General features: G+C 42.4%; 1 protein-coding gene across 4 annotated transcripts in view; it reads right to left on the reverse strand.

Annotated features, from left to right (window-relative positions):
* Positions 1–504: 504 nt before the first annotated feature.
* LOC143283021 (synapse-associated protein 1-like) overlaps positions 505–26,745 on the reverse strand; it is a 57,239-nt gene continuing 30,998 nt past the window's right edge. For 2 of the 4 annotated variants that reach the window (XM_076589015.1, XM_076589014.1), the window contains 2 exons: positions 12,101–12,271; positions 505–5,454 (listed from right to left, as the gene is read on the reverse strand). In XM_076589015.1, the coding sequence (XP_076445130.1) occupies positions 5,303–5,454; positions 12,101–12,271 (323 nt within the window). In that variant the 3' untranslated portion in view covers positions 505–5,302. Of the gene's footprint in view, positions 5,455–9,293; positions 9,462–12,100; positions 12,272–26,745 lie in introns of all 4 variants that reach the window. The other 2 variants (XR_013055335.1, XR_013055334.1) reach the window with 2 other exon arrangements.

The raw sequence follows: 26,745 nt of genomic DNA on the forward strand, positions 1-26,745 counted from the left end.
ATACTGTGTGCACTTCCAGTTTGTGTGATGAGTGATTGCAGGTTCAAACCAAACATGTAACAAAGAAAAAAAAAAAAAGAAGAAAAAAAAAGAAGTCTTGCAATCATGACACGGAACCCAATACTGAGGAAAATCAAGCCCCAGGTATCCATGCACAAGAGACAGCTAAACCTATTACTTCTGTGGCTTTCGGATGTTGGAATTGTTGTGTGAAGATCCACTTTGTGATTGCGAAAGACACAGGCCTGTGTTGTGTGGAGAAGATGGAGGAATCATTGTACCAGCACTGAAGAACAGTTAAAAGAGAGAGAAAAATAGTTTTGTTGGAATGGAGAGAGAGAGAAAGAGAGAGAGAGAGAGAGAGAGAGAGAGAGAAGCATATTTTTGTTTATTCAGATTAGGCCATTGCCTCTGCATGAAAGGGGGTATTAGAGACAGTCGCTCAGAGAGAAACAGAGACACGAGGAAAGATAATATATTACCAGCAAAAAAAACACAAAGGCACCTTGTTAAACTTTTTATTCCCTCTATACAACATAACATATATTTTTTTTCTCGCATGCTCTCACACAAGCATCACTATTTTAAAAAACATCCACATGCATTTATACCGCCTGCATTATGTCAAGTGTACTACTGAAGACTGACATGCAAAACCACTTTTGGCGTCTGCAAATCTGTGCTACTGAAGACGAGTGGAAAACATTTTGCATCTGTGGGCCACTACAGATGGATATAGAACTACTTCCTGCATCTGCATACTCTGTACTAATGAAGACAGATAATGGAAGCTATTTTCTATTTTCAGCATCTGCAAAAAAACGAGGGTAACCGGTTTTGTTGTAGTTGAAAAATTATCAAATAGAATGATATTGTGTGAATGATAACTATCTGTGAAAACAACAGACTGGCACATCAAGCATGATGTTCTAACAGCAGACAGACAAAAAGTAACATCCTGATGAAATTACAATGGAACAGTTTCAGTTGGGGTCATGTGTCCCCGTGTATAAATTTTGTTTCAGGAGAAAGAAAGCACGAACGGTTTTCAAAATAATGTCAACATTATGTGCTTATTAAACTCACAACCTGATGTATTCTGAAATACACTCACAGTGTGGAGAGATGAAACACAATGGAAGAAAAGATCAATAACAGTTTTCCTTTTCTTTCCTGGTACTAACCAGATCAAACCGACTACCAGGGCTATTCCATTTTGCTTGAAAAAGTCTTTGCTGTTTCAATACATTTCAAGCTTACATGAAAAAAACCCCCCAAAACAAACAAAAACAAATATAAAAAAACCCACACACACACACAAAAAAAAACCCCACAAAAGAATAAAGCAAACAAAGTAAATCCCCCCACAAAACAACAAACACATAAATGAAACTTTTGGCTATCTTAACTTCTTTCTAAGTATTTTGCATCATACTTAATGTTATAAATCAGTTCCCCAAAAATGAGGAAATTGTGCCGTTTTAAAACACACAAACACCTGTCATCCATCCACACAAGAAAAATAATACATGTCATTTAAAAAAACAAACAAACAAAAACGGAAATCAATATTTGCATATACAGCCACAGATTTGTACGTAAGTACAAGGGAAATCTAGAAACCATCTCTGTGTTCATTCTCTTTGTTGTCCTCATCCAAACTTCAAATTACTTCATCCTTCTGAAAAAAACCCACACTAAAACCAATGAAAATAAAAGAAAAAAGAAAAAAAGAAAGAAAAGTTCATCTCATAATGAAAACTGAAATCAACCTTTTGACATCTGATACTGAGTCAAGACTGATTCTAAACTACCAATAAGCAATCCTGAAACCCCCGTTTTCCCCTCCTTGGTATGAACATTTCCTTTTTCTGAAACTTACCAGAACTTGCTGCAGAAATTCAATCAGTGACATTCCCCTAAAAATATAGATATATATGTATTTAATCCCTCTTGACTGGATAACATTAGACAAAATACCCCAGGAACCAATCATCAGAAATGAAAGACAAGCTCACACTTTTGCACACACACACACACACACGCACATGCTAACTACCTCCATGATCTTGTCATCAACTGAAAATAAATCCACATTGTACAGATATAAGTGTCACCATTAATTTCATTTTTTTTAAATCCCACCATGTCAAAACCAGACCGCCAGTGCAAAAAACCATCTTTCTTCTTCAAGTAGAGAAAGATGTGGGAAAGAGTAAAGAGTGAGTTTTGGAAACTGATGTGATATTAAGTATCTACAACAAACAACTGGGTGAATGATACCCAAAGGACTGAATACAAAACACCAGCATCATGAGTATGGAAGCAAGAGACCGTGAGGGGTGGCAGCAGGTGACAGGGAGATACAAATATATGTTTGATATTTCTGTTAGGAAGTTCCAGATCAGCACTATGGTGGATGATATGAAGAAGACACTTTCTAACACAAGAAACAAACACGCCCCCTTCCTCTCCCCAAACCTCATCACCATTCCAACAACAATAAACCAACAAACAAAAATCCCCTTTCTGCAGGCTTATAAACACACAGGAATATGTAAAATGACAGACAAACCAACCAACAAAAATCCACCTTTCTGTGGATTTGAAACACCCAAGACAGGAATCTGTACAATAACAAGACAAACAAAAAATCCCCCTTCTATATAGATTCAGAAACACCTAAGACAGGAATTTGTACAATGACAAAATCATCATGCCTACATATAATTATACACCCACGTAATATGAACTTACACTTAGGCCACATATTAGAATTACAATTACTGACACACACATACCAAGAAAGTTTGTTTATAATCAGAAAAAAAGCAGACCTCGTTGTTCAGTCAAGAAGTACTATTCATGATGGATGTTTGAAAGCATGAAGAGAAACAAAACATAGTGAAGCCAGTGGTCTGGAAAGCGTGGATTTTTTTACACTTTTTGAAAATATACCTGACACATGATATCCTCAATCCTCCTGCATTAAATTTCTGAGATATGCTCAGAGAAAGTAAGAGGCGAAATAGAGAGGGTGAGGGTGGGGGGGCTTGGAGAAAGACACAGAAATCTGTGTCTGTGTTTTTAAATGTGTGTCATGATTTATGTCTGGACATTCACCTATAAACAGTGCGTGTGTGTGTGTGTGTGTGTGTGTGTGTGTGTGTGTGCATGCATATGTGCATGTGTGTGTGCTGGCATGCACACATGCATGTTTGCATTCATGTGAGCATGCATGCAAATAATGTGAGAAATGAACTGAACTAAGGTATGGCTGTCTACAAAATTCTATCCATTGACTCAACAACTGTACAAAACAAAACGAAAATGTAAAAAAACGGAATTGCTTTTGGACAGAACTGCTTCCCACACCTTTAAACAACACTCAAAACGTTTTGATGCATGGACCTACAATTGCATGAATGTGCCCCATCTAAGCTGTCCTACACAGACTTCATAATGCAGATAAGCTACGTAAGAAATGGCATTCACAAAGCAAATTTCTCCCTGTCTTCTCCTTTGCAGCAATGTGCATCAAGATTCCAGCCAGACGCCTAACAGGAAGAAAACACCAAACACAGGCTAAATAACAGATATAGATATATATTCATATATATTCCTCATGCTAGATTATGATCACAGTGATTTTTTTTTGAAAAGAAGACCAACAGCCCTGACTTCAGATGAGTGCATGGAACAATGACACACACTGTAACATTTCTCTTCTTTCAAACTGGTACCGGGTAGCACTGAATGGAGTTGTAGAGACACAGCACAAGCAGATGTTCATATATATATGTATATATATCACTTGCAATAGAATGTCAGTTTCAAAATCAATGGAGACATGTATGCATCACCAAACACTGAACACCAAAGAAACAGAAACCAGGTGACCCCCTTCAAAAAAAAAAAAAAAAAAAAAAAGTCAACCACCCAAACAGTATCAAGAATCGCAAGCAAAGGACTCTGTTACCAAAGCATTTAAAATGTGTGAAAGGGGGCTGGTGGGGGGAGGGGGCAAGCGTATCTACAAAGTCAACAACAACAACAAAAAAAACAACAACCCAAAGCACCACTGCATTTACTAACTGAGGCCCCGGAGAAGGATAACAAAATTTAGCAGAAAACTCAAGAAAAAGGCTTTTTAAACCCAAAGAAGAAGAGCGACTTAAAAACAACAACAACAACAAAAATCAAGAAGAGAAATGGAAAGCATAAGGTGAAGAAAGAGAACACAGAAAAGAGAGAGAAAAAAAAAAAACGAAGACAAAACATTGGCGCAGAGATGGAACAAACCTCAGAAAGACAGACAAGGGCAGTGAAAGGAACAGAGAGGTACCCATGAGAATGAAGGAAACTGAACGGACTAAAAGTAGCTGCTTGGGTAACGTGTGACGGAGGGGAGGGGGTGCCTCTTTTCATCCTGTGCTTTTATTTACATGACGGGGAGGAAGGGGGGGGGGGGTCAGGGGGGGTAGGGAGGGGAGGACAGAGCCAGTGGTTAAGACAGAGGACAGGACAGAGAGAGAGAGAGAGAGAGAGGGAAAGAGACAAACACAGGGAGGGCAGGGCCGAGTGATAAGGAAAGACGGAGAGGACAGTAGAGAGAGCGTGAGGGGACAGAGATGGAAGCAAGGTGGACAGAGTGAGAGAGGGGAGGGGAAGATGCAGAGAGTACAGGAGAGAGAGAGAGAGAGAGAGAGAAAGAGAGAGACAGACAGACAGACAGACACAGGGAAGACAGTGAGAGGGGAAGGGAGTATAGAAGACAAGAGAGAGAGAGTGGGAGGGGAAGATGCAGAGAGTACAGGAGAGAGAGAGAGAGAGAGACAGACAGACAGACAGACAGACAGACAAGCAGACACAGGGAAGACAGTGAGATAGGAAGGGAATATAGAAGACAGTCAGTCAGTGGGAGGAGATAAACAAAAAAACGCAGAGTCAGAGAGAAAGACAGAAAGACAGAGAGAGAGAGAGAGATCAGGCAGAAGAGGCAAACACAAAAGAACAAAGCTAGAGAAAGATATGACACACGCTTGCATTCTGTGAAAAAGGGATCTTGGTTTTTTTTCTGCATCAGGAAATAATTTTCACCTTGCTTAACAACACGATGATAAACTTTCCTTAAAAAAAAAAAAAAAAAAGAAAAAAAAAAGGGCGCAAACAAAAGTCCACACATACTCCTCTGGTCCCTTCGAACTCCCCCCTCCCCATGCTCCTGCTCCCCCCCCCCCATCCCCCACCTTGAGCTGGTGGCTCAGGGTCAAACTAGAGGCTGTTAAGTGGCTGCTAGTGGCTAATGGGAGGTGGTGGTGGTTCCTTCCTCATCCTCAATCTGCTGCAGGATCTCTCGCTCCAGGTCAGGGTCCTCCAGGTCCTCCGTGCCTCTCACCATCTCATAGTCCTGCAGCTCCTGCTGAAGCTCCTTCTCCCACTCGTCCATCTCCACTGCACACACCACGACACAACGGTTTTCAGTTTCTCAAGGTGGTGTCACTCGCGTTCAGACAAAATCCATTTACGCCACACCACATCTGCGCTGACCAGCAGCATAACCCCATGCACTTAGTCCTTGCGTGAAATCTGTTATCTGTTTGCCTTTATTGAAAACGAAAGGAGCAATGAAGGGATAAAGCTGGATTTGGAGGAAAACAGGAGCCTTATGAAAGGGGGTTGAAACAAACATACATACATACAACAACAACAAAAACCCAACGAACAACAAAAAAAACAAAACAAAAATAAGCACCTCCAATCTGTGCTCAGATGCTAAGTTGTCTGCAAGTGTAAAACAGTTTTTGATGGCAATGAAAGGTGGTTAACGCTATTTTATTCTGGGAAGACTTGTCAGGTTTACTACCTCTAGTTGCAAACTATATAGTTTTTATTATATTAGGAATAAGAGGGGGAGAGAGAGAGAGAGAGGGAGAAGGAAAAACGGTTCATCTATTTCTTACCTAATGTAAACCATTTTACATACAATATGTCTGTACATTTCACTGACAAGTAGCATGGCTAAGAATGTTTAAGAAAAACAACAACAAAGAAACAAACATCTATAAATCTGATAACAAACGCCGATGACCTGTTCAGGAGAAAAACACCAGCGTTAGCTTTTGGAACCGAAGCACATACATTTTCAATCCATTCTGTCCCATTTCTCTCTAACTGCACCATACTACAGCAACCACTTTAGCCTGCTCTGGCTCTCCAAAGTAAAGAAGCAAACACTGGCATTACATCAATAAGCCTAGGGAGTAAAAGGTGAACTGCCGCAGCTGCAGCGAAAGATTATTTACCAAACCAATCTGCTGCTGTGCTTATAAACAAAAGCAGGCAAGCTCTAACACAGCAGTTTAAAGAAAACAAGAGGAATAACTAATCAACCCAACCAATGGCAAAACAAGCACCAAAATAAATACAACACACTCACACTGAAATATGTACATGTGTGTGCATACACACATGCATTAAACACACAAAAACATATCAATATCTGTGCCCAGGTAAAATGCTGTGACAGTTTATCTACTGGTGAATCCTTAAGGCCTTCCTCTTTTCTGACAATGCCAGAAGCAATTACATACCATTAAATGATTAACCTATATTCTAAACCTCTTGTTTATTGTTATCTTCAATACACTGTACAGATCACAAGTGAGACAGAAAAAAAAACCCATTAAAGAGAGAGGGGGAGGGGGAGTGGGAAGGGGGAGAGTGAGATACACATACATTATACACATACACCGGGAGACGGAGAGAGAGAGAGGGAGGGGAAGAGGTATGGATGGATGGAGGGAGGGGCAGTGGGAAATAAAGTGTTGTGCAGTGCAGAAGCAATTCATACAATCACCTTCCCTACACAGACATATGCCTCATCACTGTCTGCCAGTATGAACCTACCACCGCACTCCTGACCTCCTCCCAACAAGTAAGTAATTATATTTTCATGTCCATAGAAAGAGAAAACACTAATAACTCAAATGCAAATTCTGTCAGCATGGAATGGATAAACTCAAGATCAATATTTTCAGAAGCTGAAATCAGAGGGGTGGGGGGGGGGGGGGGGGGGGACAGCAAGGTCAGTGTTTTCCGGAGAGGTGGTTGCATTGACAAAACTTAGAATGTATCAGAATAAAATCAGCAATTCTGTTGGTATTACAAACCAGTTAAGTGAAAACGATATATACATAAAAAAAAGAGGAATGTTTATCAACCAAAAAATAAAGAAAAGAAAGGGAGAACTTCTTTCCTGGCTTAATTAATGTTGATAAAAATGAAGGATCTTGCTCCACGCACAGTAAAGTCAACAACACGCAGCAACATGAAAATAATGTGCATTGGAGAATAATGAAATTCTTGTTATGCTGTCCATATAAGGACATTCATGAGATTCAAGCTGTCTTGTATCTGGTGTAAGTAAGATATGAAAACCAAGTGAGAAAGGAACCACACATTCTCTCCCAAAGCTTTGGAATAAAAAAAAAAAAAGAAAAAAAAAAAAAAAGGAAGAGAGCGAGGGTGCAAGTGAGCCGCAGTCTACACAGCCTTTCAGAAATACAAGCCCACAGTGAAAACCAAAAGCTTTTAGACGCAAAGGTCTGGCTGGACCTTCACGTTATTTGTTGGTTGCTTGATCTGATCCTGCTCTGTATATAAAATTCTAAATTTAAATCATGAACGTCTCCAGCTCATTGAACTTAACAATAAAAACTACTGCTCAAAATTCAAGTGCATGCAGGTTTTGTGAATCAAATGTGAAAACATGCAACGAAAGGTAACTTTAGAAGAGAGATAACCTTGTGTCAAATTCTACAAAACAGACAGATGGTCATCCAGACAGCAGGATTTCATCTGATGAAGATATCCACATCCCAACTCAAACACACACCCACATACAACTGCTAGTGCCTGCTGTTGTCATCACCCATCAGAGTTATAAATTTTCATTTCACACAACAAAACTTTTTACCTTCACCCAGCTGTCCATCTGCAAACACAGTTTCCATGCTGGACTAAAAACTCTCCGCTTGTCAACGGATAGCAGTGCTAAATATCCACAGAAAGAAATGCAAACCAACCAACCAACCAAAAGAAACCCTCAGTTAATTAAAAAAAAACGACAACCCAAAACAAAAAAACCAACAAAACCCCCCCAAAGAAATGAAAAGTCTTTAGCATCTGCAGCTATCTCAGAGGAACCACCCACACTAGGAAGCGCAGTAGTCAGCACCATGGACTGAGGACTCCAAGGAGCTGTAGGTTCAATCTTCAAGGCTCAGCGGAATCCTACCATGCAGCATTTCTTTTTCTTTGTTGTTGACCCCCCTCCCTCCCCAACCCTTACCTCTTCCCCTACCACCAACCCTTTCCATTCCACCCAAGAGGGTTCCTTCCTTCCCAGAGATGGCTGTGCAACAGGCTGAAGAGACACAACCTTGGGACGACACATAGCTGTGGCAAACCAAATCCACAGATTTTTCTTGCATGCTCTTTGAATAGTGTTGCTCAGATCTCAAGATCAGCACTGCATGTGTGACATCTGTATCATGTGTTTAGGGCCTGGTTGAATGGAAGCACTGTATAAAACATGAAAGGATGCGCACGGGATATGCCAAACCACTACAGTAAAGTCTCAAACCTAAATGGATCGACACTGCATTATTTTCGCATTTTCACCCTCTTCAATCATGAAAACAACAAAAGCAACAAGAAACAAGCAAAGAAAAATTTTAAAAAAACCTCTCCTCTTCTTCTTCTTGTTCGTAGGCTTCAACTCCCATGTTCACTCATGTCCACAAGTGGGCATTTACCTGTATGACCGTTTTTACCCCACCATGTAGGCAGCCATACTCCATTTTCCGGGGTGAAAAGAACTCTCCAATTCTGTGCCTCTGGATGCAGAAAACCTGTCCATTCCAGAGGAATACGTGGAAAATGGGAAAGGTACTGGGAAGGGTTCAGGTTGGTTAGATTAATGAAAGAGCATTTGGGCAAGGTTATGTTAATACGGTACCATAAGTTAGATGTAAAGAGTGCATTTATTTGAATTAAAAAAAAAAAAAAAGAAAAAAAAAAGAGAAAAACCAGCAGCAAAAGAACCCAAGACAGGTGGGGAGGGAAAAACAACAACAACAGAACAAATAAACAAACACCACCAGATGGATATATGGACCTCCCCCCTGAGAAAAAAAAAACGAAAAAAAAAAGACCACCTGTGTGCACCGCCCGCACATTAACAAATTACACCAAATTACACCAAAGACCCCTTGGGGAGGAACACCTACCCCCCCACCCACCCAGCAGCCTAGCTGGGACCAAGGCGGTGGTGTGTTGTGTTGTGCATGCAGAGGGTCCTTCCTAGTCCTTCATCTCCATCAGCTCATCCATCAGCTCCTTCTCCCACTCCTCGTCCACCTGGTCCTCCTCCTCCTCCTCCTTCTTCCCTCCTCCACCTGTGTCAGTTCACCACCAGCTCCCCCACGTCACACATCTAGCTCTTCCCCCTTCCTATGGCACAGACGATGCCAACATCCCCACGCACCTCCCACCCCCCCCAGCCCCCTCCAAACATCAGTTTATCAGTTTCTGTATGTACAGAAATTAGAATCTATTATATACTTCAGGTTTTGGTTGTGACTGGTTTCTCTTCTTCATCGTCTTTGCTTGCTCATGGGCTGCAACTCCCATGTTCACTCGTATGCACACGAGTGGGCTTTTACGTGTATGACCGTTTTTACCCCGTCATGTAGGCAGCCATACTCCATTTTTCGGGGTGTGCATGCTGGGTATATTCTTCTTTACGTAACACACCGACATATATTACAGGATCTTAAACATGCGCATTTGATCTTCAACCTGCGTACTCACATGAAGGGGGCTCAGGCACAAGCAGGTCTGCACATATGTTGACTGGGGAGATCGGAAAAAAACTCCACCCTTTACCAATCAGGCACCGTTGCCAAGATTCGGACCTGAGACCCTCAGATTGAAAGTCCAATGCTTTAACCACTCGGCTATTGCGCCCGTCTGATTGGTTTCAATTATTCCGTGTTGTATGTTGTTTAGGTGGTGTCTGGAGGTGGGGGTGGGTGGGTGAATTAAGACTGATTCTCAGTATTTGTGATTTCAACTGTCTATTATTTTGTCATTGTGACTGGTTTGATAAAGCATTCAGATTTCTTTTTAAAGTATGGTGATATGGTTTTTAAGCACTGTGGTATTAGTGTTAAGTATTGTGACATGAAATGTGCATTATCAGGGAACTGGGATGTGGGATATATATGGCGAGTGTTGTGCTGTGAATGATGATTTCTGTAGGTGTCTGAACATGTTTAAGCGTTTGGTTGGATGTAAGTTTTTCATTTCAGTGTTCAAATGCATATTTTACTTGTCTGGTTTTTTTTGTTTTTTTTCCCCCAATGTACAGCACAATGGAGCATGTTTTACTAGAAAGGCGCTTTTCAACTTGCCGGGTCATCGCAGTTTGGTCACCTTCTGAAACTTTCACCAACTCTGCCATTAAAATTGACAAAGTCTGAATGTCTGCAGAATATCAAATGCAGTCTCTAATGATATTTTGGGTGGAGTGTTTGAGTAGCAGTCTATCTTTATTTCAGAACAGTCTGCACATAACCCGTTGATTTTTTTTTCTCTTTTGTTGTTAAAACTCCAAACATTGCATTAGTAATCAGTGTAGTTGCCCCATCACATACACTCACCCCAAAAGCATTTATACTCTATTACATCAGAAACTATGTCAAGGCATGCATTTTAAGAACACAAATTCAGATCATTCACATCACTAAAAGGACGCAAAGCAATTCACGCCTGTTCAGACACCAATAGCTGTCACATGTAAACAGTATGAAGAAAAACAAAAATCAAAGGCTGCAAAAACAAAACAAACAAGGGTTTGTGTTTTTTTGTCGTCTCCTTGTGTGCAGATTTTATGAACTGGCAAAGCCGTGATACAAGGTTTGGAAAGGAACTTAACACTCGCTCTTCAGTACATCTACGTGCTGCAAAAAATATACAAATCGTCGCCCCCCCCCCCCCCCTCCCTCCCCCCAACTCTCAAATGAATAAATCATCAAAAGATAACATTAACATATATTTTGTGTGCAAACAAAATATAACAAACATGCTCTGTGTGTGTGTGTGTGTGTGTGCGTGTGCGCGCGCGTGCGTGCGTGTGGAGATTTCATCAACTGCCAAGGCCATGACACAAGGTTTGTAAAGAAGCTTTCAAACAACATACTGCAGAAGTACACACAATCCCAACACCAACCCCCACTCCCCTAAAAAAAACAAACAACACACAAACAACCCTTCCACCCCAGAAAAAACAAACACACACGACAGACAGAAAACAAACAATAAATCTATCAACCAACCAAACAACAAATCAACTAAATACGAGCCCAGCTCTCACTTTCCCAGCTCTCACCCTCTCTTCTTCTTCTTCTTCTGCATTCGTGGGCTTCAACTCCCACGTTCACTCGTATATATGCGAGTGGGCTTTTACGTGTATGACCGTTTTACCCTGCCATGTAGGCAGCCATACTCCATTTTCGGGGGTGTGCATGCTGGGTATGTTCTTGTTTCCATAACCTACCGAACGCTGACATGGATTACAGGATCTTTAACGTGCATATCTGATCTTACGCTTGCGCATACACACGAAGGGGGTTCTGGCACTGGCAGGTCTGCACATATGTTGACCTGGGAGATCGTAAAAATCTCCACCCTTTACCCACCAGGCGCCGTCAGCGTGATTCGAACCCGAGACCCTCAGATCGAAAGTCCAACGCTTTAACCATTTGGCTACGGCACCCGTCAGTCTCACCCTCTCAAAATATATCCCCCCTCCACCCCCCCCCCCCCCAAAAAAAAAAACAACCAACAACAAACAAAGCCCCACCCCAGTAAAAAACAAACAAACAACAACAACAAAAAAAACAACAACAAAAAAACACATACAAAAACACACACCAAAAGCCAAAAAAACTAACAGAAACCAACAAATCAATAAAATCAATCCATCAATAAAAAAAAAAAAAAAAAGAAAAAAAAAAAGGATCCCATCTCTCACCTTCCTTCTTCTCGTCCTTGACCCCGAGCTGCTCCATCTCACGGCGCACGTCCTCCTCCGTGAGCTCCTGCTGGTTGTAGATGTCGCTGACAAACTCGTCCTGGCCCGAGGGGCTGTCTGGGGCCACCTCATCCTCCTTGCCGCCCGCCCCGGCCTCCTGCACTGATGAGTCTGTGCCGACAAAAACCCCCACCCAAAAAGATTCATTCTTTCAAACAGTTGGCGAGAATGATGATTAGATACTTCCATTATTTCTTCTGGAGTCCCACAAATCCCAATCCTTCCCCCCCCTCCTTCCCCAAACCCTTGCTCCCCCACCCCCACCCTGTCCAAAAAAAACTTTCTTTCAAAAGCCAGGAAGGAGTCCACCAATCATCCCCAAATCCTTCCTTCTTCATGTGTCCATAAATCACCCCCCCCCCCCCCACCCCTCCATGCCCCCAAATCCTTCTTTGAACAGCTTGGCCAGGAAGGTAGTAAGTTCTTCATGAGTCCATAAATCTCCCCAAACCTTTCAACAGCTGGACAGATAATTATTGATTCAGGTGTCCACTAAGCCCCAACCCCCCCTGAATCCTCCTCTGAACAACTGTGAAGATAGTTAATTATTTTTTCAGGAGTCCAAAAATTCTCCAAATCTCATTCTTTCAAGAGATAGGAAAACATTTAATTTTTCATTCTGGGGTCCATTAATAACCCCCCCCCCCCCACCCCCTCCTAAAAAAAGAAAAAAAAAACCTCTGCAGCTTGCGAAAACAGTTAATCATTTCTTTAGAATCTACAACTCATGCCCCATCTTGCAACTCCCCCCCCACCCCCCACCACCCCCAAAAAATCCATTCCACAGTTTGGAAGATATGAGTTATTTTTTCAGAAGTCCACAAATCCCCTACAGTGAGTTTCAGTGAGTAAAAAAAAAAAGAAAAAAAAGAATACAACACGCTGACATGCTTCAAACCGACAGTACAGCAACATTGCAGGGAAAAGACAAATGTGTGTTCAGCCACTTAAGGCAATGGCAGACCAAGGCACACATCAACATGGGACAACAAGCTGTATGAGTGTTTCAAGGACGAAAATGGCCATCGCTTGTTCTGGCTGCACACAATGTGCCTCTCCTGTGGATGACCCAGACAGATGATGGCTACCCTGTGGAGATATCATCTGCATTTTGATTTATCATCTCCTATTATCTAGACTCTAATTTTCCTCAGATTCAAATTATTTCTTTTGATTTATCTTAACTCTTTCCATACGAACGGCGAAAGAGACGACGTTAACAGCGTTTCACCCCAATTACCATCATCAAAATATCGCAAGCGGAAGGCTCTTATACTGAAGAGGAGAATGTTGACAAAGAATATCACAATTCTGATGACGGAAGCTAAAGGTTGGGTCATTCAGACACCCACTGGACATCCGAGGGGTCTGTGTAGAGGAGAAGAGAGGACAGGCCATACTGAGTGAGTTAAAGGAGGAATGTCACCTAGTGTTGCAGCAGGCTAGCTTGAGTGTAAATAATATGTAGACGACTGTATCATGCCCAGCTCTCTGTCCACAGATAATGATAATGATGTATTTATTTAAGGAAAGGCCACAGCCCCATTTGATGGGGGCAATTTACAATAAACATTATGTGCCAAACACATCGACAGAAAGAGAGTCACAGAGTGGGAAAGGGAGGGAGGGAGGGAGGGAGAGAGAGAGAGAGAGAGAGAGAGAGAGAGAGAGAGAGAGAGAGACTGACAGAATGTTTGTTTGTTATATTCATCTGTGTTGTGTGTGTTGGTGAGTTGATGTATGTTTGCACATGCATTCAAGCATGTCTGTCTTAGTGTGTATATATATTTTCAATTTTACATTAATGCGATTGCCACGTTTTAGACTATTAGAAAAAGCGCGCGCGCACACACACACACACACACACACAGTACAACCAGTTATAAGTTGGAGCCCATCAACTGATAAAACACCGCAAAAGAAAGCTCATGTAGTAAAAAAAAACCCCAAAAAACAAAAAAACCAAAAAAACCCCAAAACCTCTGCAGCTTGCAAGAAGCGGATGTGAAGCTGCACAAAGTGCATGCTTCAGAAATAACCTTGCAGCAAGTGGTGCAGCAATGATGACAGATAACCCAGTTCTGACTCACACAATTAACTTGTTGTTTCACTCAGCAAGGAAATGATATTACTCTCTAAAAGCTGTACACTGCTCCACAGAAAATATGCAATCCCTCTTTTCACAATACAATGCATGAGCAAAGCTGTTAACAGAACCCCGACATTCACATAGCCTCCTGAATAATTCAGTGCATATAACAATATGGTCAAGCCAGACAAATGTTCTTTCAGTTCATTACTCCCACGCCTCCCCTAGGCTGCGAGTACCTGTTTGGTACAGAGTGCACAGAGTTAATACACACCACAAAGAAGAAAAAGAAAAAGAAAAGCAGTTGCAAAAAGTTAAACACTTCCAACAGGTGTTGTGAATTATCGTGCAACTGCATCACAATCTGCACTGTTGTCAGCAACAGGATACCAAAGTATGAACTTGATAAAAGTTTTATCTGGACTGAATGAGGTGTTTGGTGAACTGGTATTTTTAATACTTAAAAAAACAACAACCCCAAACTATTCTAATTGATGCTTTGGCATGATTTGATTTTTATTTAACTGGTTATAAGAACCTATACTAACACACACACACTTACAGACAAGTTGCACTTAAAGTCACATCATGATTATGTATGTGCGTGAGCCACTTCCTCTTATTCACTCTCTATATTCTATTGTTATTTCTAATTATGCACACACACACACACACTCTCTCTCTCTCTCTCAATGATGCCATATACACATATACATATCTATCCCCAAAAAACATATACGTTTGTATGTATCTGAGGCATGCGCAATACATAAAATATTGATATCAAATCTGTGTGTGGATGCATGTACTATGTGCATTGAGTGGATGCTGTGTGCTCACACTTGCTCACTGCACATGCATGTTTACATGTGTATGTGTAAATGCATGAGCATGCCACGCCATCATGCGGCCCTGAACCAGCTTTGTCGTCACTCAGGGCTGGGGAGTGGGGTGGGGAAATATAAGGCAAGGAAAATGGGCTAAAACTGAATAAAGGGGTTTGGAGTGGGGCGGGGGAGTTGGCAAGGGGAACGAGAAGAGTTGACATCTGTGCAGCCTGGTCCCGTGACAATGAGTCTTTGTTGATCATCGATAAATGCTTCCGTCTCCCTTAACACACACACACACACACACACACACTGATAAATACATATACACAAGCACCCCCACAAACTGGCTGTTTGCAAGGGACACAGGCCACATCTGTTTGAACCAATTGGAAAGCTGCCAAGTGTCACATGTCTGTACAATCTAACAGCTGTGGTGTGTGCACAAACCGCTTCCAAGGGCATCCAACTCTGATGTGACAGCATTTTAGAAGAAAGAAAGAACCCCCCCCCCAAAAAAAAAACAAACAAACAAACAAAAAACCCAACCACACACACACACATGTCATTCAGAAACTTTTTAAAATAATGACCACAGACACAACCATATGTTATGTATACCTAGACCTAGAAATAACCTTTATAAATCCAGCTTCCTATGCTCTGGTGAAAACTTATGGAATAACCTTCCACCCATTCAAAAGAAGAAAAAGAATGTGTTTAAGAAAAATATGAAAAATCATCTTATCAACTGTGCAAATGATGAACAATAACACAAATGCATATCTATTAGTTACCACCAAAATCATTATTTGTGAAATGTTTTGTGTACGTTTTGGCTGGCGGTTCACTTGTGTTATATGAGGGGGGTATGTGAATGCTACCGTGTATTTCATTATCATGCAATTCTAGTATGTATGTATCTTCCTTTTCTTTTTTTTTCTTCTTCTATGTTTCTCCTCTTTTTTTTCCTTCTTTTCTTTCTTATCTATATTTATGTTTGTTTTGTTTATTTTCTATTATCTAGATGGCTTGATGTATAAAAAAAAAAAAAAAAAAAAAAAAAGCAGTTGTTGCTTATTCAATGACCATCTTGAAATAAAAATGTTGACCTGACTTGACACACACACAACACACACACACAAACAATGGGGAGATGGGTGTAAATGGGTAGGTGAGTGTGAGGCCTCAAGGTTAAAAAAATAGAAGGTAGGGAGTTTGGGTGGGGGGGGAAGCATGATCTGAAGAGAGGGTAATAAGAGGTGGGAACTGGGCAGTGTCTGTGGTGTGGACGGATGGAGGAGTGTGAGAGGATGGGGAAAGGTGGTTTGCTGAAAATAAAATGTCAAGTCTCTTTTCTTTCCCCCTTTCTTTTCTTCTGCGCGTCTCTTTTTTCTTCTTCTGGCAGCTGCTCTATTGCTTTCCTCAGGTTTTATGACCGTCCACAGGAACGTTAGGACTCTCCCTGAACAGTGCCCTTCACTTGTGACAAGGTTTTGGCCTTCGTAAAGGTGGGGTGGGTGTAATGATGGGATGAAGGAAAAAAAATCCAAAAAAATCCAGTGATCAATCTCTCTGTTGATAGCCAAACTGACAGTTTAGTCGATGTGTTCAAAGCACAGCCACCTGCTGAAAAGGCACGTGAAAAGGAGAAAGATGACGATGACGAGGATGAGTAACCCCCCCCCCCCGCCCCCAAAACAAAACAACAACAAAAAACAAAACATCATCATAACAAATGACCACTTTTTGCAGGGCTTTTTTTGTTTTTGTTTGTCTTTTCTTCTTTTCATCTAGCTTTTCATCATCATCTAGCTTTTCATCATCTAGCTTTTCATCATGCAGCTAAAAAGCGCTTCGCCTGCACAGTGAAGAGGCAGAGAGGTGGAACTCAGATCGATTTCATGGCGCAGTAAGAACTCGGATTTTAATTTTTTTTGGTAAGGAGAGGAATAAAAAGCGGCTAAAAAGCAGCTCAAGTACTTTCTACCAATCAACATTTTAATGGACAGGTTCTGAAACTGAAAGACAAAAGTCAGAATGACTGCCGTCATGGGTGTCTGTATATGCCCCCGAGTACAATGACGTACAGAGTCAACCAACAGTAATGCTGGAACCTGAAAAAAACTGACGGGGTCCAGAAGGCTGCCCCCACCAGACCAACAGTCAGACTCTGTGTGTGTGTGTGTGTGTGTGTGTGTGTGTGTGTGTGTGTGTGTGTGTGTGTGTGTGCGTGCGTGCGTGCGTGCGTGCGTGCGTGTGTGTGTGTGTGACGCTATTTAAACATCAAGAACAAACTTTATTTAGATAAAATATCTACCTCTGAATAATATATTCACAAACCATAATCTTCTGCATAAAAAAAAAAGGTGACTGACACGACAGCAAACCAAAAGCATCATGCTCCAGCACTGGTGAGAGTCAACAAACAGTTCAATTTTCCTAAACAGATAAGTGACCACACATAATCATCAAAGACTGGGAAGCAGTTCCTTTTCGCACCCTCAACCACATTCCTCCCAAGCTGCTTATTCCTGCTTTCCCGTTTACAGACAGACGGGGGGGGGGGGGGGGGGGGGGGGGAGAGGGTGTGTGTGTTTTACTGTTTGTCAGTTTAACTCACTCAGTACGGCCAGTCCTCTCTTCTCCTAAACACAGACCCCTCGGATGTCCAGTGGGTGTCTGAATGACCCAACCTTTAGCTTCCGTCGTCAGAACTGTGGTATTCTTTGTCAACATTCACCTCTTCAGTATAAGAGCCTTCTGCTTGCAATATTTTGATGATGGTAATTGGGGCGAAACGCTGTTAACGTCGTCTCTTTCGCCGTTCCTATGGAGAGAGTTAAGAGCCAACAGTCTGCAAGTAGTATCTGTTCTGCGGAGATACTGTTACGCACTTAATCTGCTGGTTCACTTGAGAGCTGAATACGAGCTGAACTCTTGATACAAAACCCTACACCATCTGCAACAGCACTCAGAAATTCTCATTTACACTATTAGGTACATACTTAGCATGACTGACAGTAAAGCGCGCAAGCGCACGCACTCACACACACACACACACACACACACACATTGTCATCATTTATCACTTATCAAGCACAATCAGGAATTCCCATCTACTGTCATAAAGACAATCTGTATCATCAATGCCCCTTTTTCCTATACTTTTTCCCAATGCACAATCAAAAGTTCACAGTTTGCAAGTTACACCCTGATTTTTAAGCCAAACGTGCTAACCAGACTATTGCATCACCGACTGGGCAGACGCGTGCCACGAGCGGCGCAATAAAGAAAGATTATCCCGCCCCCAGTCACTTGACAGCAGCGTAAGGGTGAAACCTTGTTTTGGCGAGCTGCCCTTTGTTGGGCCCACTCAGAACCCACCGAACCACTGGACACGTTGGCAAGCTCCATTGGCTAAACCTTGGGGGGGGGGGGGGGGAGGGGGGTTATTGGGAGGGGGGGGGGGGGAGAAAAAAAAGAGAAAAAAAGAGAAAAAAAAGAAAAAACGGTCAACAAGCTGGTGTCCCCCCCTCTCCCAGCTAACCTAGAGCCTTCATGACCACACGGTGCAACGTTCTAGATCTACCCCTCATAAACTACGGAACCCGGGACTTTCTCAAGTCAACACTCCCAACTCCTTCGTCGCACAGAACCCATATCCGCTCTTTTAATCCTATCACTATTATAATTATCATCAAAGTTCAAAGGAATTCCGTGGTGCTGCTTAATCTCTGTCCTATGGCCTTAAATAATCCTGGTTTCTATTCAGAATCCAAACCCATACCTCTGTGCTTTCGTGGAATAATGGGGGTTGGGAGGATGGGGTGGGGAGCAAAATCTCATGGATCAAGGGCAGTCTGCAAACATTCACCCCCCGAAAAAAACAACAACACGCACACAACCACCACCACGCAAAAACCAAAACACGGATCACAAACATAATGAAGAGAATTAGTCATTACAAATCAGCGAAGCGCTTGTTCGCGGAGTTAAAAACAAACAAACAAACAAAAAACAAACAAACAAAAACCACCCGTCTCACCCTTCTTCCCACAAACTAGAACATGACCTGATCTGATTTTCATTGGATTGCATTAGGCAAGACATATTTTGTTTAGCAATTATCATCTCCTTCATTTGGAGAGAGATAGAGAGAGAGAGAGAGAGGGGGGGGGGGGGGGCGAGAAGGGAAAAGGTGTTTGGCTTAACCAAAGTTTTTAAAAAAAATTTTTTTAATTTATTTTCTAAATTTTATTTCACCAAGACGGATCTGTATTTGGTGAGGGGGTGTGGGGGGGGGGGGAGTCCAAACCACGACATCCTCGGAAACTGCTAGCTACCCAAGGAATAATTCATATACAGACCGGCTGCATGGTGCACACAGGTAACAGGTACTTGAACATTACGTACTCTCCCAAGTCCTTCACCTCCCCCCCTACCCCATTCCCCCCCTCAACCCCAAACCCCCCTCCCACCCCCCAGCCACCCACTTTGTCCTCCCCCCACTTCACCGTAACAGCCCCGTCACAGACTTTTACCTGGAGGGCTGTTGAGGAGAAGGTAAAAAGGGGTGGGGGTGGGAGGAGGGCGTGTACTGCCAATGACCGTAGCAGGACCACTACAACACACACGCTGCAGCTAATAACCGCTAACAAACCATACGGGTCCCCAGGGGCTGATGGGGGTCACTGACCCGAAACGGCCTCCAGAAACTCGGTCAGCCAATGGCTTGCCAGTTGGCAGGGTTCAAGGACATTCCCCCCCCCCCCCCCCCCCCCCCCTTTTAAGCTCCCTCACTGAGGAGAGGAGAGAAGGGTCGGGGTGGGGTGGGGTGGGGGGGAGGAGCAGGTAAAGGGCAGAAGGTGTGTGTTTGTGTGTGTGTGTGTGGGGGGGGGGGGGAGGGTTGACTACAACAGAACTACTATTTTGTATCGTGAAGGGATAGGGGAAAAGTTGGGCAATTAAAGTGAAAGCACGTGCGTTTGTCTGCTGCCATCTGTCGAAAGGGCACAAATGACGAGGAGATAAAAAAAAAAAAAAAAAAAAAAAAAAAGTTCCTGCGATTTAGTCAAGAGCATTGCACTGAATAAAATATAGTCCACAACAAGGTTAGCTAAAATTCGTTGCTGTAGTTGTCGTTGTTGTATTACCACAACTATACTATAAACCGCAAGGCTTTACGAATATACTATCGATATCAAACTTCATCATCGAATTAAAAACCAATCAACAACAACAACAACACACAGACACAAAACAAACAAACAACAAACAACAACAACAACAACAAATACCTCAGTAAGTACGAAACGTTGAACGTGGAATTGACTGAAATGATAGTAGCTCTTCTTTGGAGACGAATCTGTCTGTCTTCAGATACATATTCCCTCTTGCAAAGAAGGTTCTCTTCTTTGAAATAGGTACATTATACTTGAGAAAAAAAATCCAACACACACACACACGCGCGCACACACACACACACGAAAACACACCCCCTAATCAAAACTAAATGATGAAGGACATACTTGATCAACATTAACACTACACAGACTTGCAAAACACTATGCACCGTAACTGATGCACACGTTTCCTTGGGAAATGGGACTGCAGGAGTATCCATAATCCCCTCACTTGCCTCGTCGGTTACCTCCACCCTCCCAAAGTCTCCCTCTTTCTCTCTCTCTCCGTTTCGGATCGAGCCCGCCATACAAGGAGGCTTTGTACGTGCAGTTAGGATCCCCAAAACACACCGGTAAAAAGGTCGGTTTCGGGAGAACGACGTTGCCAGTCGCCCATGGCAAATCTGGCAGGTAAGATTATACGACCGCGGGAGAGAAAAAAAAAAAAAAAAAAAAAGCCGTGCAGATAAGCGTCGTGCAATCGAACCGTGATGACCCCCGGGGGGTGAAAAAAAAATTCGGTCAGCTTTAATCATAGTACTACCGAGCAGGTCAGGGACGATTGGGTTGCTGCTATGGAAGACCAGCAAAGCTGCCACCGGCCAAAAATACACATTATAAATCAAACATTTTGTTATGTATATATATATATATATATATATATATATATATATATTAGCAATGTTTCTCGGTAAATACATTCATGGCGTGCAGTGTGAAGTCCCGGCGAAAATCATTATTAGCTTGAGTTTGAGAAAAAACAACAACCCAAATCAATAACAAAACAAGAACACACACACACACATACACACACACACACACACACACATATATATATATATATTGAGAGAGAGTTTTTTCTTTCCAATATATATATACATCACAGAGAGAGAGAGAGAGAGAGAGAGAGAGAGAGAGATTCTAAACATGTTCAACTATCTCTTTCTTCAACCAGTTTTTTTTTTATGTTCCATGGCTGTCAACGTTCTTCCATCAGTCCCCTTACATTCCATTCCACCCATAGTTTGATATCCCACCGTGTCCGCGTTTCACCTTGGATTCGTCCCAGCGTCAGTGTCAACATTCTACCATGTCTTGTCTGCAATTTGTGTCCTTGTATCGTTCCACCAATTCATGCTGTTGTTGTTGCATCACTGACAACTGCAATGCACATTCCCCCCCCCCCCCCGCCCCTCCATGCCAAGAGAGGATCTTACTCGATCCTTTAGTTTTTGACAGTATAGTACTCTCCAGTTCTCCACTTTTTTGTGTATGATGTTGTTTTTGCCTTAGACAGGTAACTGGCACACAGAGATGAAGAGAGAGAGAGAGAGAGAGAGAGAGAGAGAGAGATTTTAAACCTGTTCAACTATCTCTTTCTTCAACCAGTTTTTTTTCAAGTTCCACGGCTGTCAACGTTCTTCCATCCCCTTACATTCCATCCCACCCATAGTTTGATATCCCACTGTGCCCGCGTTTCACCTTGGATTCGTCCCAGCGTGTCGACATTCTACCGTGTCTTGTCTGGCAATGAGTTCTCTGTGTCCTTGTATTGTCCCACCAATTCATGTTGTTGTTGTTGTTGCATCACTGACAAATGCAATACACATTTCCCCCTCTCCATGCCGGGAGAGGATCTTACTCGATCCTTTAGTTTTTGACAGTATAGTACTCTCTTCAGTTCTCCCCTTTTTTTGTGCATGTTGTTGTTTTTGCCTTAGTAACTAGCATACAGAGATGAAGAGAAAGAAAGAGAGAGAGAGAGAGAGAGAGAGAGAGAGAGATTCTAAACATGTTCAACTATCTCTTTCTTCAACCAGTTTTTTTCATGTTCCATGGCTGTCAACATTCTTCCATCCCCTTAAATTCCATTCCACCCATAGCTGATACCACACCATGTCCGCGTTTCAAAACCTTGGATTCGTCCCAGCGTCAGTGTCAACATTCTACCGTGTCTTGTCTGCAATGAGTCCTCTGTGTCCTTGTATTGTCCCACCAATTCATGCTGTTGTTGTTGCATCACTGACAACTGCAATGCACATTCCCCCCCCTCCTCCATGCCGAGAGAGGATCTTACTCGATCCTTTAGTTTTTGACAGTATAATACTCTCCAGTTCTCCCCTTTTTTTTGTGTGTGTATGTTGTTTTTGCCTTAGGTAACTGGCACACAGAGATGAAGAGAGAGAGAGAGAGAGAGAGAGAGAGAGAGAGACGCTTTGACGCTTTGACGCTTTGATATTTTATTGTCATTACCTGCATAGGTCTATTGACAAGGGGGTGATAGGGTTAATTCTTATGTCACCACAAGTACCATACCACACTCTGCTTAATCCATCAAAACAAAACAAAACAGCTTTCATCGAAATACAACATCCTTACAATAAGGAAGCAACAAACATTAAGAAAAGAAAAGAAAAGAAGAAACAGAAACAAAAACAAAACAAAAAGACAAAAACACCATTACTCGACCATCCATTCTATCAACGATACCGTCCAATGTCTACCTTACCACTTGGCCCACAGTCTGAACACAAGACAACAAACATCACTCATTGCCATCCCCCTCATCCACTCTGGCACCGTTCTGAACAGTAAGACTACATCTTATTCTTTGTGCTTCCACAAGAAATTTAGCTATTGACAGTATTGTGAGGTCATCATCAGACGACAAAGCAGAAACAATGTCGTGCCTTTCAGCTACATCAGACTGAAAGAACTCGTACTTATCTCTTACCCTATCGAATGATTTACATTGAAACAAGTAATGTTTTTCATCATCTACACTAAAAGCACACAAAGGACATGGTGATTCTGTGGATGTCCCAGGCTGAAACCATCTTTTATTTGCATTAAACCCAAGTGTCCTTAGTCGAAATCTTGCAAAGTTTATTCTTTGCCACTTATCTGTAATGACTGTCAGGAATTTTTCTGTTTGAAATATACTTTTGAATGAAAAAAACCAACTATATTTTTCTTTAGTTTCCATATCAGAATGCCAATTTTGTTTAAAAGAACAAATAAGTCTATCTTTAAATTCCGAAATAAACTGCTGTTCATTTCCCACTTCCTGGGACATCCACACAATTCCAAAACCATGTTCAGACAAAATCTTTTTAACATAATAAGCCCAGTTTTCTCTACCTAAATCCATTTGTAATAACATCATATCATAAGAGAGAGAGAGAGAGAGAGAGAGAGACAGAGAGAGAGAGAGAGAGAGAGAGAGAGATTCTAAACATGTTCAACTATCTCTTTCTTCAACCAGTTTATTTTTTTATGTTCCATGGCTGTCAACGTTCTTCCATCAGTCCCCTTACATTCCATTCCACCCATAATTTGATATCCCACCGTGTCCGTGTTTCTCCTTGGATTCGTCCCAGCGTCAGTGTCAACATTCTACCATGTCTTGTCTGCAATTTGTGTCCTTGTATCGTTCCACCAATTCATGCTGTTGTTGTTGCATCACTGACAACTGCAATGCACATTCCCCCCCCTCCTCCATGCCGAGAGAGGATCTTACTCGATCCTTTAGTTTTTGACAGTATAGTACTCTCCAGTTCTCCCCTTTTTTTTGTGTGTGTATGTTGTTTTTGCCTTAGGTAACTGGCACACAGAGATGAAGAGAGAGAGAGAGAGAGAGAGAGAGAGAGAGAGAGAGAGAGAGAGAAAGTCTAAACCTGTTCAACTATCTCTTTCTTCAACCAGTTTTTTTTAATGTTCCATGGCTGTTAACATTCTTCCATCCCCTTACATTCCATTCCACCCATAGTTTGATATCCCACCGTGTCCGCGTTTCAAAACCTTGGATTCGTCCCAGCGTGTCAACATTCTACCATGTCTTGTCTGGCAATGAGTTCTCTGTGTCCTTGTATTGTCCCACCAATTGGTTTAAACATTTTTAATATCAAGAAACAAGGTGCAATACAGCGTTCAATTAAGAAGACTTGAGCAACAACAAGCATGAGCTTATATCGTGCCAATTCATGCTGCTGTCGTTGTTGCATCACTGACAATTGCAATGCACATCCCCCCCTCCCCATCCATGCTGAGAGAGGATCTTACTCGATCCTTTAGTTTTTGACAGTGTAGTACTCTCTTCAGTTCTCCCCCTTTTTTTGTGTGTGTGATGATGTTTTTTTGCCTTAGACAGGTAACTGGCACACAGAGATGAAGAGAGAGAGAGAGAGAGAGGGAGAGAGGGAGACAGAAAGAGAGAGAGGGGGGGAGAAGAGAGAGAGAGAGAGAGGGAGAGATGAAGAGAGAGAGAGAGAGAGAGAGAGAGAGGGAGAGGGAGAGAGAGAGAGGGAGAGGGAGAGAGAGAGAGAGAGAGAGGGAGAGAGAGAGAGAGGGAGAGAGAGAGAGACAGAGACAGAGAGAGTAAGGGGTGGGGAAATATATTTTTTTCTCATCTCGACAAGGAACTAACATTTCTCGCATGAGAAATTTTTACTATGAGTGAATTTTTCGGAGTGACAAAACAATGTCCGAAACAACTGTTCTCTTACTGAAGTGTATACTGATCAGTGTCACGCCGGTTTTCATTACAGTTATTAATAACCTTTCACAGCTCGATCATCAATGCATGTTTTTTTGTTATCTGACTGAGAAACAATAAACGGACACACAAACACACACACGCGTGCGCGCCCGCCCAAGCGTGGAAGGCCAAGGGAAGGCCACACACACAATACAGGCAGGGCGAGGAAAAAAAAGAAAAGAAAAGAAAAAAAAAAGAAAAAAAAAAGAGATGAGCTTTGATAAGCATGAAGGGACAAAGAAAATATACGGGAAGTGTTTGCAGTACATAGAGTATGTCGGGGAGGAAGGGTGGAGAGGGAGGGGGTGGGGGAGAGAGGGTGTGTGAAAAGAGACGGGAAGTTAAGAGGAGGAGGGTGGAGGGAGGGGGTTGTCACCAACCTAGACTCTTAATGCTACAACAAAACCATCGTGACCGATTTTCCATCACCTCCCTCTCCACCCTCGACTACCACCACCACCACCACCCAATTCCCCCCCCCCCGCCCTCTCTCTCCCTCCCACACCCACATACACCCCCTACCTTCTCCCCCTCTTTTAGTTCGGCTCAATACAAGCCCAGCGCGTGAAGTGGATGACCTCCCCCTCGACTGGACCTTCCCCTCCCACCACCACCACCACCACCATAACCGCTACTCTTTCCTACGGCGTGTGCGTTATACCGGCTATACACAATACGTCAATAGTCTTCTCGTTAATAACAATAACAATAATTATTATCATTATTATTATCATTATCCTAATCATCACCATTACTACTATTATCATAATCATCATTATCATTTATATTATCACTGTCATCATTAATGTCATTGTCATCATTATTCTTTTATTCATGTCCATGCATTCCCCCCCCCCCCCCCCCCCCCCCCTCCCCCTAACCAACCAACAAAGTACGCGAAGGAAGAAGGATCAACAAAAACAGTCACGGTCTCAATCTATACAGCGTTCATAGCCCAGCTGACCATGGATGGATGGTAAAACAATCACATTTACTTACTCTGAATGCTATGCAAAGCGTGACTTCACCAGTCTGTTACTCAAACGTCAATCTCCCAAACTCCACCAAAACGATTTACATACAACTCTTGTTACATCATTTGATGGACACCTTTTATGCATGTGTGTGCCTGCGTTTATATGCGTGCGTGTGTGTATGTAACTTAAAAAAAAAATGTGTGTGTGTGTGTGTGTGTGTGCGAGAGAGAGAGAGAGAGAGAGAGAGAGAGAGAGAGAGAGAGAGAGAGAGAGAGAGACAAAGGAGGAAACGGGCCTGATGAATGTGTGTATAAAATCAATACGAATCACGCTATCCAATGCAACTAACTAGTAAACCACCACCATCACATCATCAACAAAAACAATCACACACACACACACACACACACACACAAACACAAACATAGACACACCAAGAAACAAAACCCTATCCACAACAAACACACACACAAAACCCAACAACAACCAAAAAACACCGACAACACAAGGAATGAATGCGACCTGTTCAAAAACCCGCAATGAAAAAAACACAGGGGGTTGAATGACAACTTTGCTGTATTGGGGGGGGGGGGGGGGGGGGGACTCCTACTGTGCAGCAAAGTGATACACGGCCTACACACAAAGAAACACACAACAGCTATACAACGAGCCAGAGAAGGAAAGGAAGGAATGAGCTTTCAAGCGCCAGCTACACACACGCGCGCGCGCGCGCGCGCACACACACACACA

Source organism: Babylonia areolata, chromosome 6, assembly GCF_041734735.1.
Source record: "Babylonia areolata isolate BAREFJ2019XMU chromosome 6, ASM4173473v1, whole genome shotgun sequence".
NCBI lineage: Eukaryota > Metazoa > Mollusca > Gastropoda > Neogastropoda > Buccinidae > Babylonia > Babylonia areolata.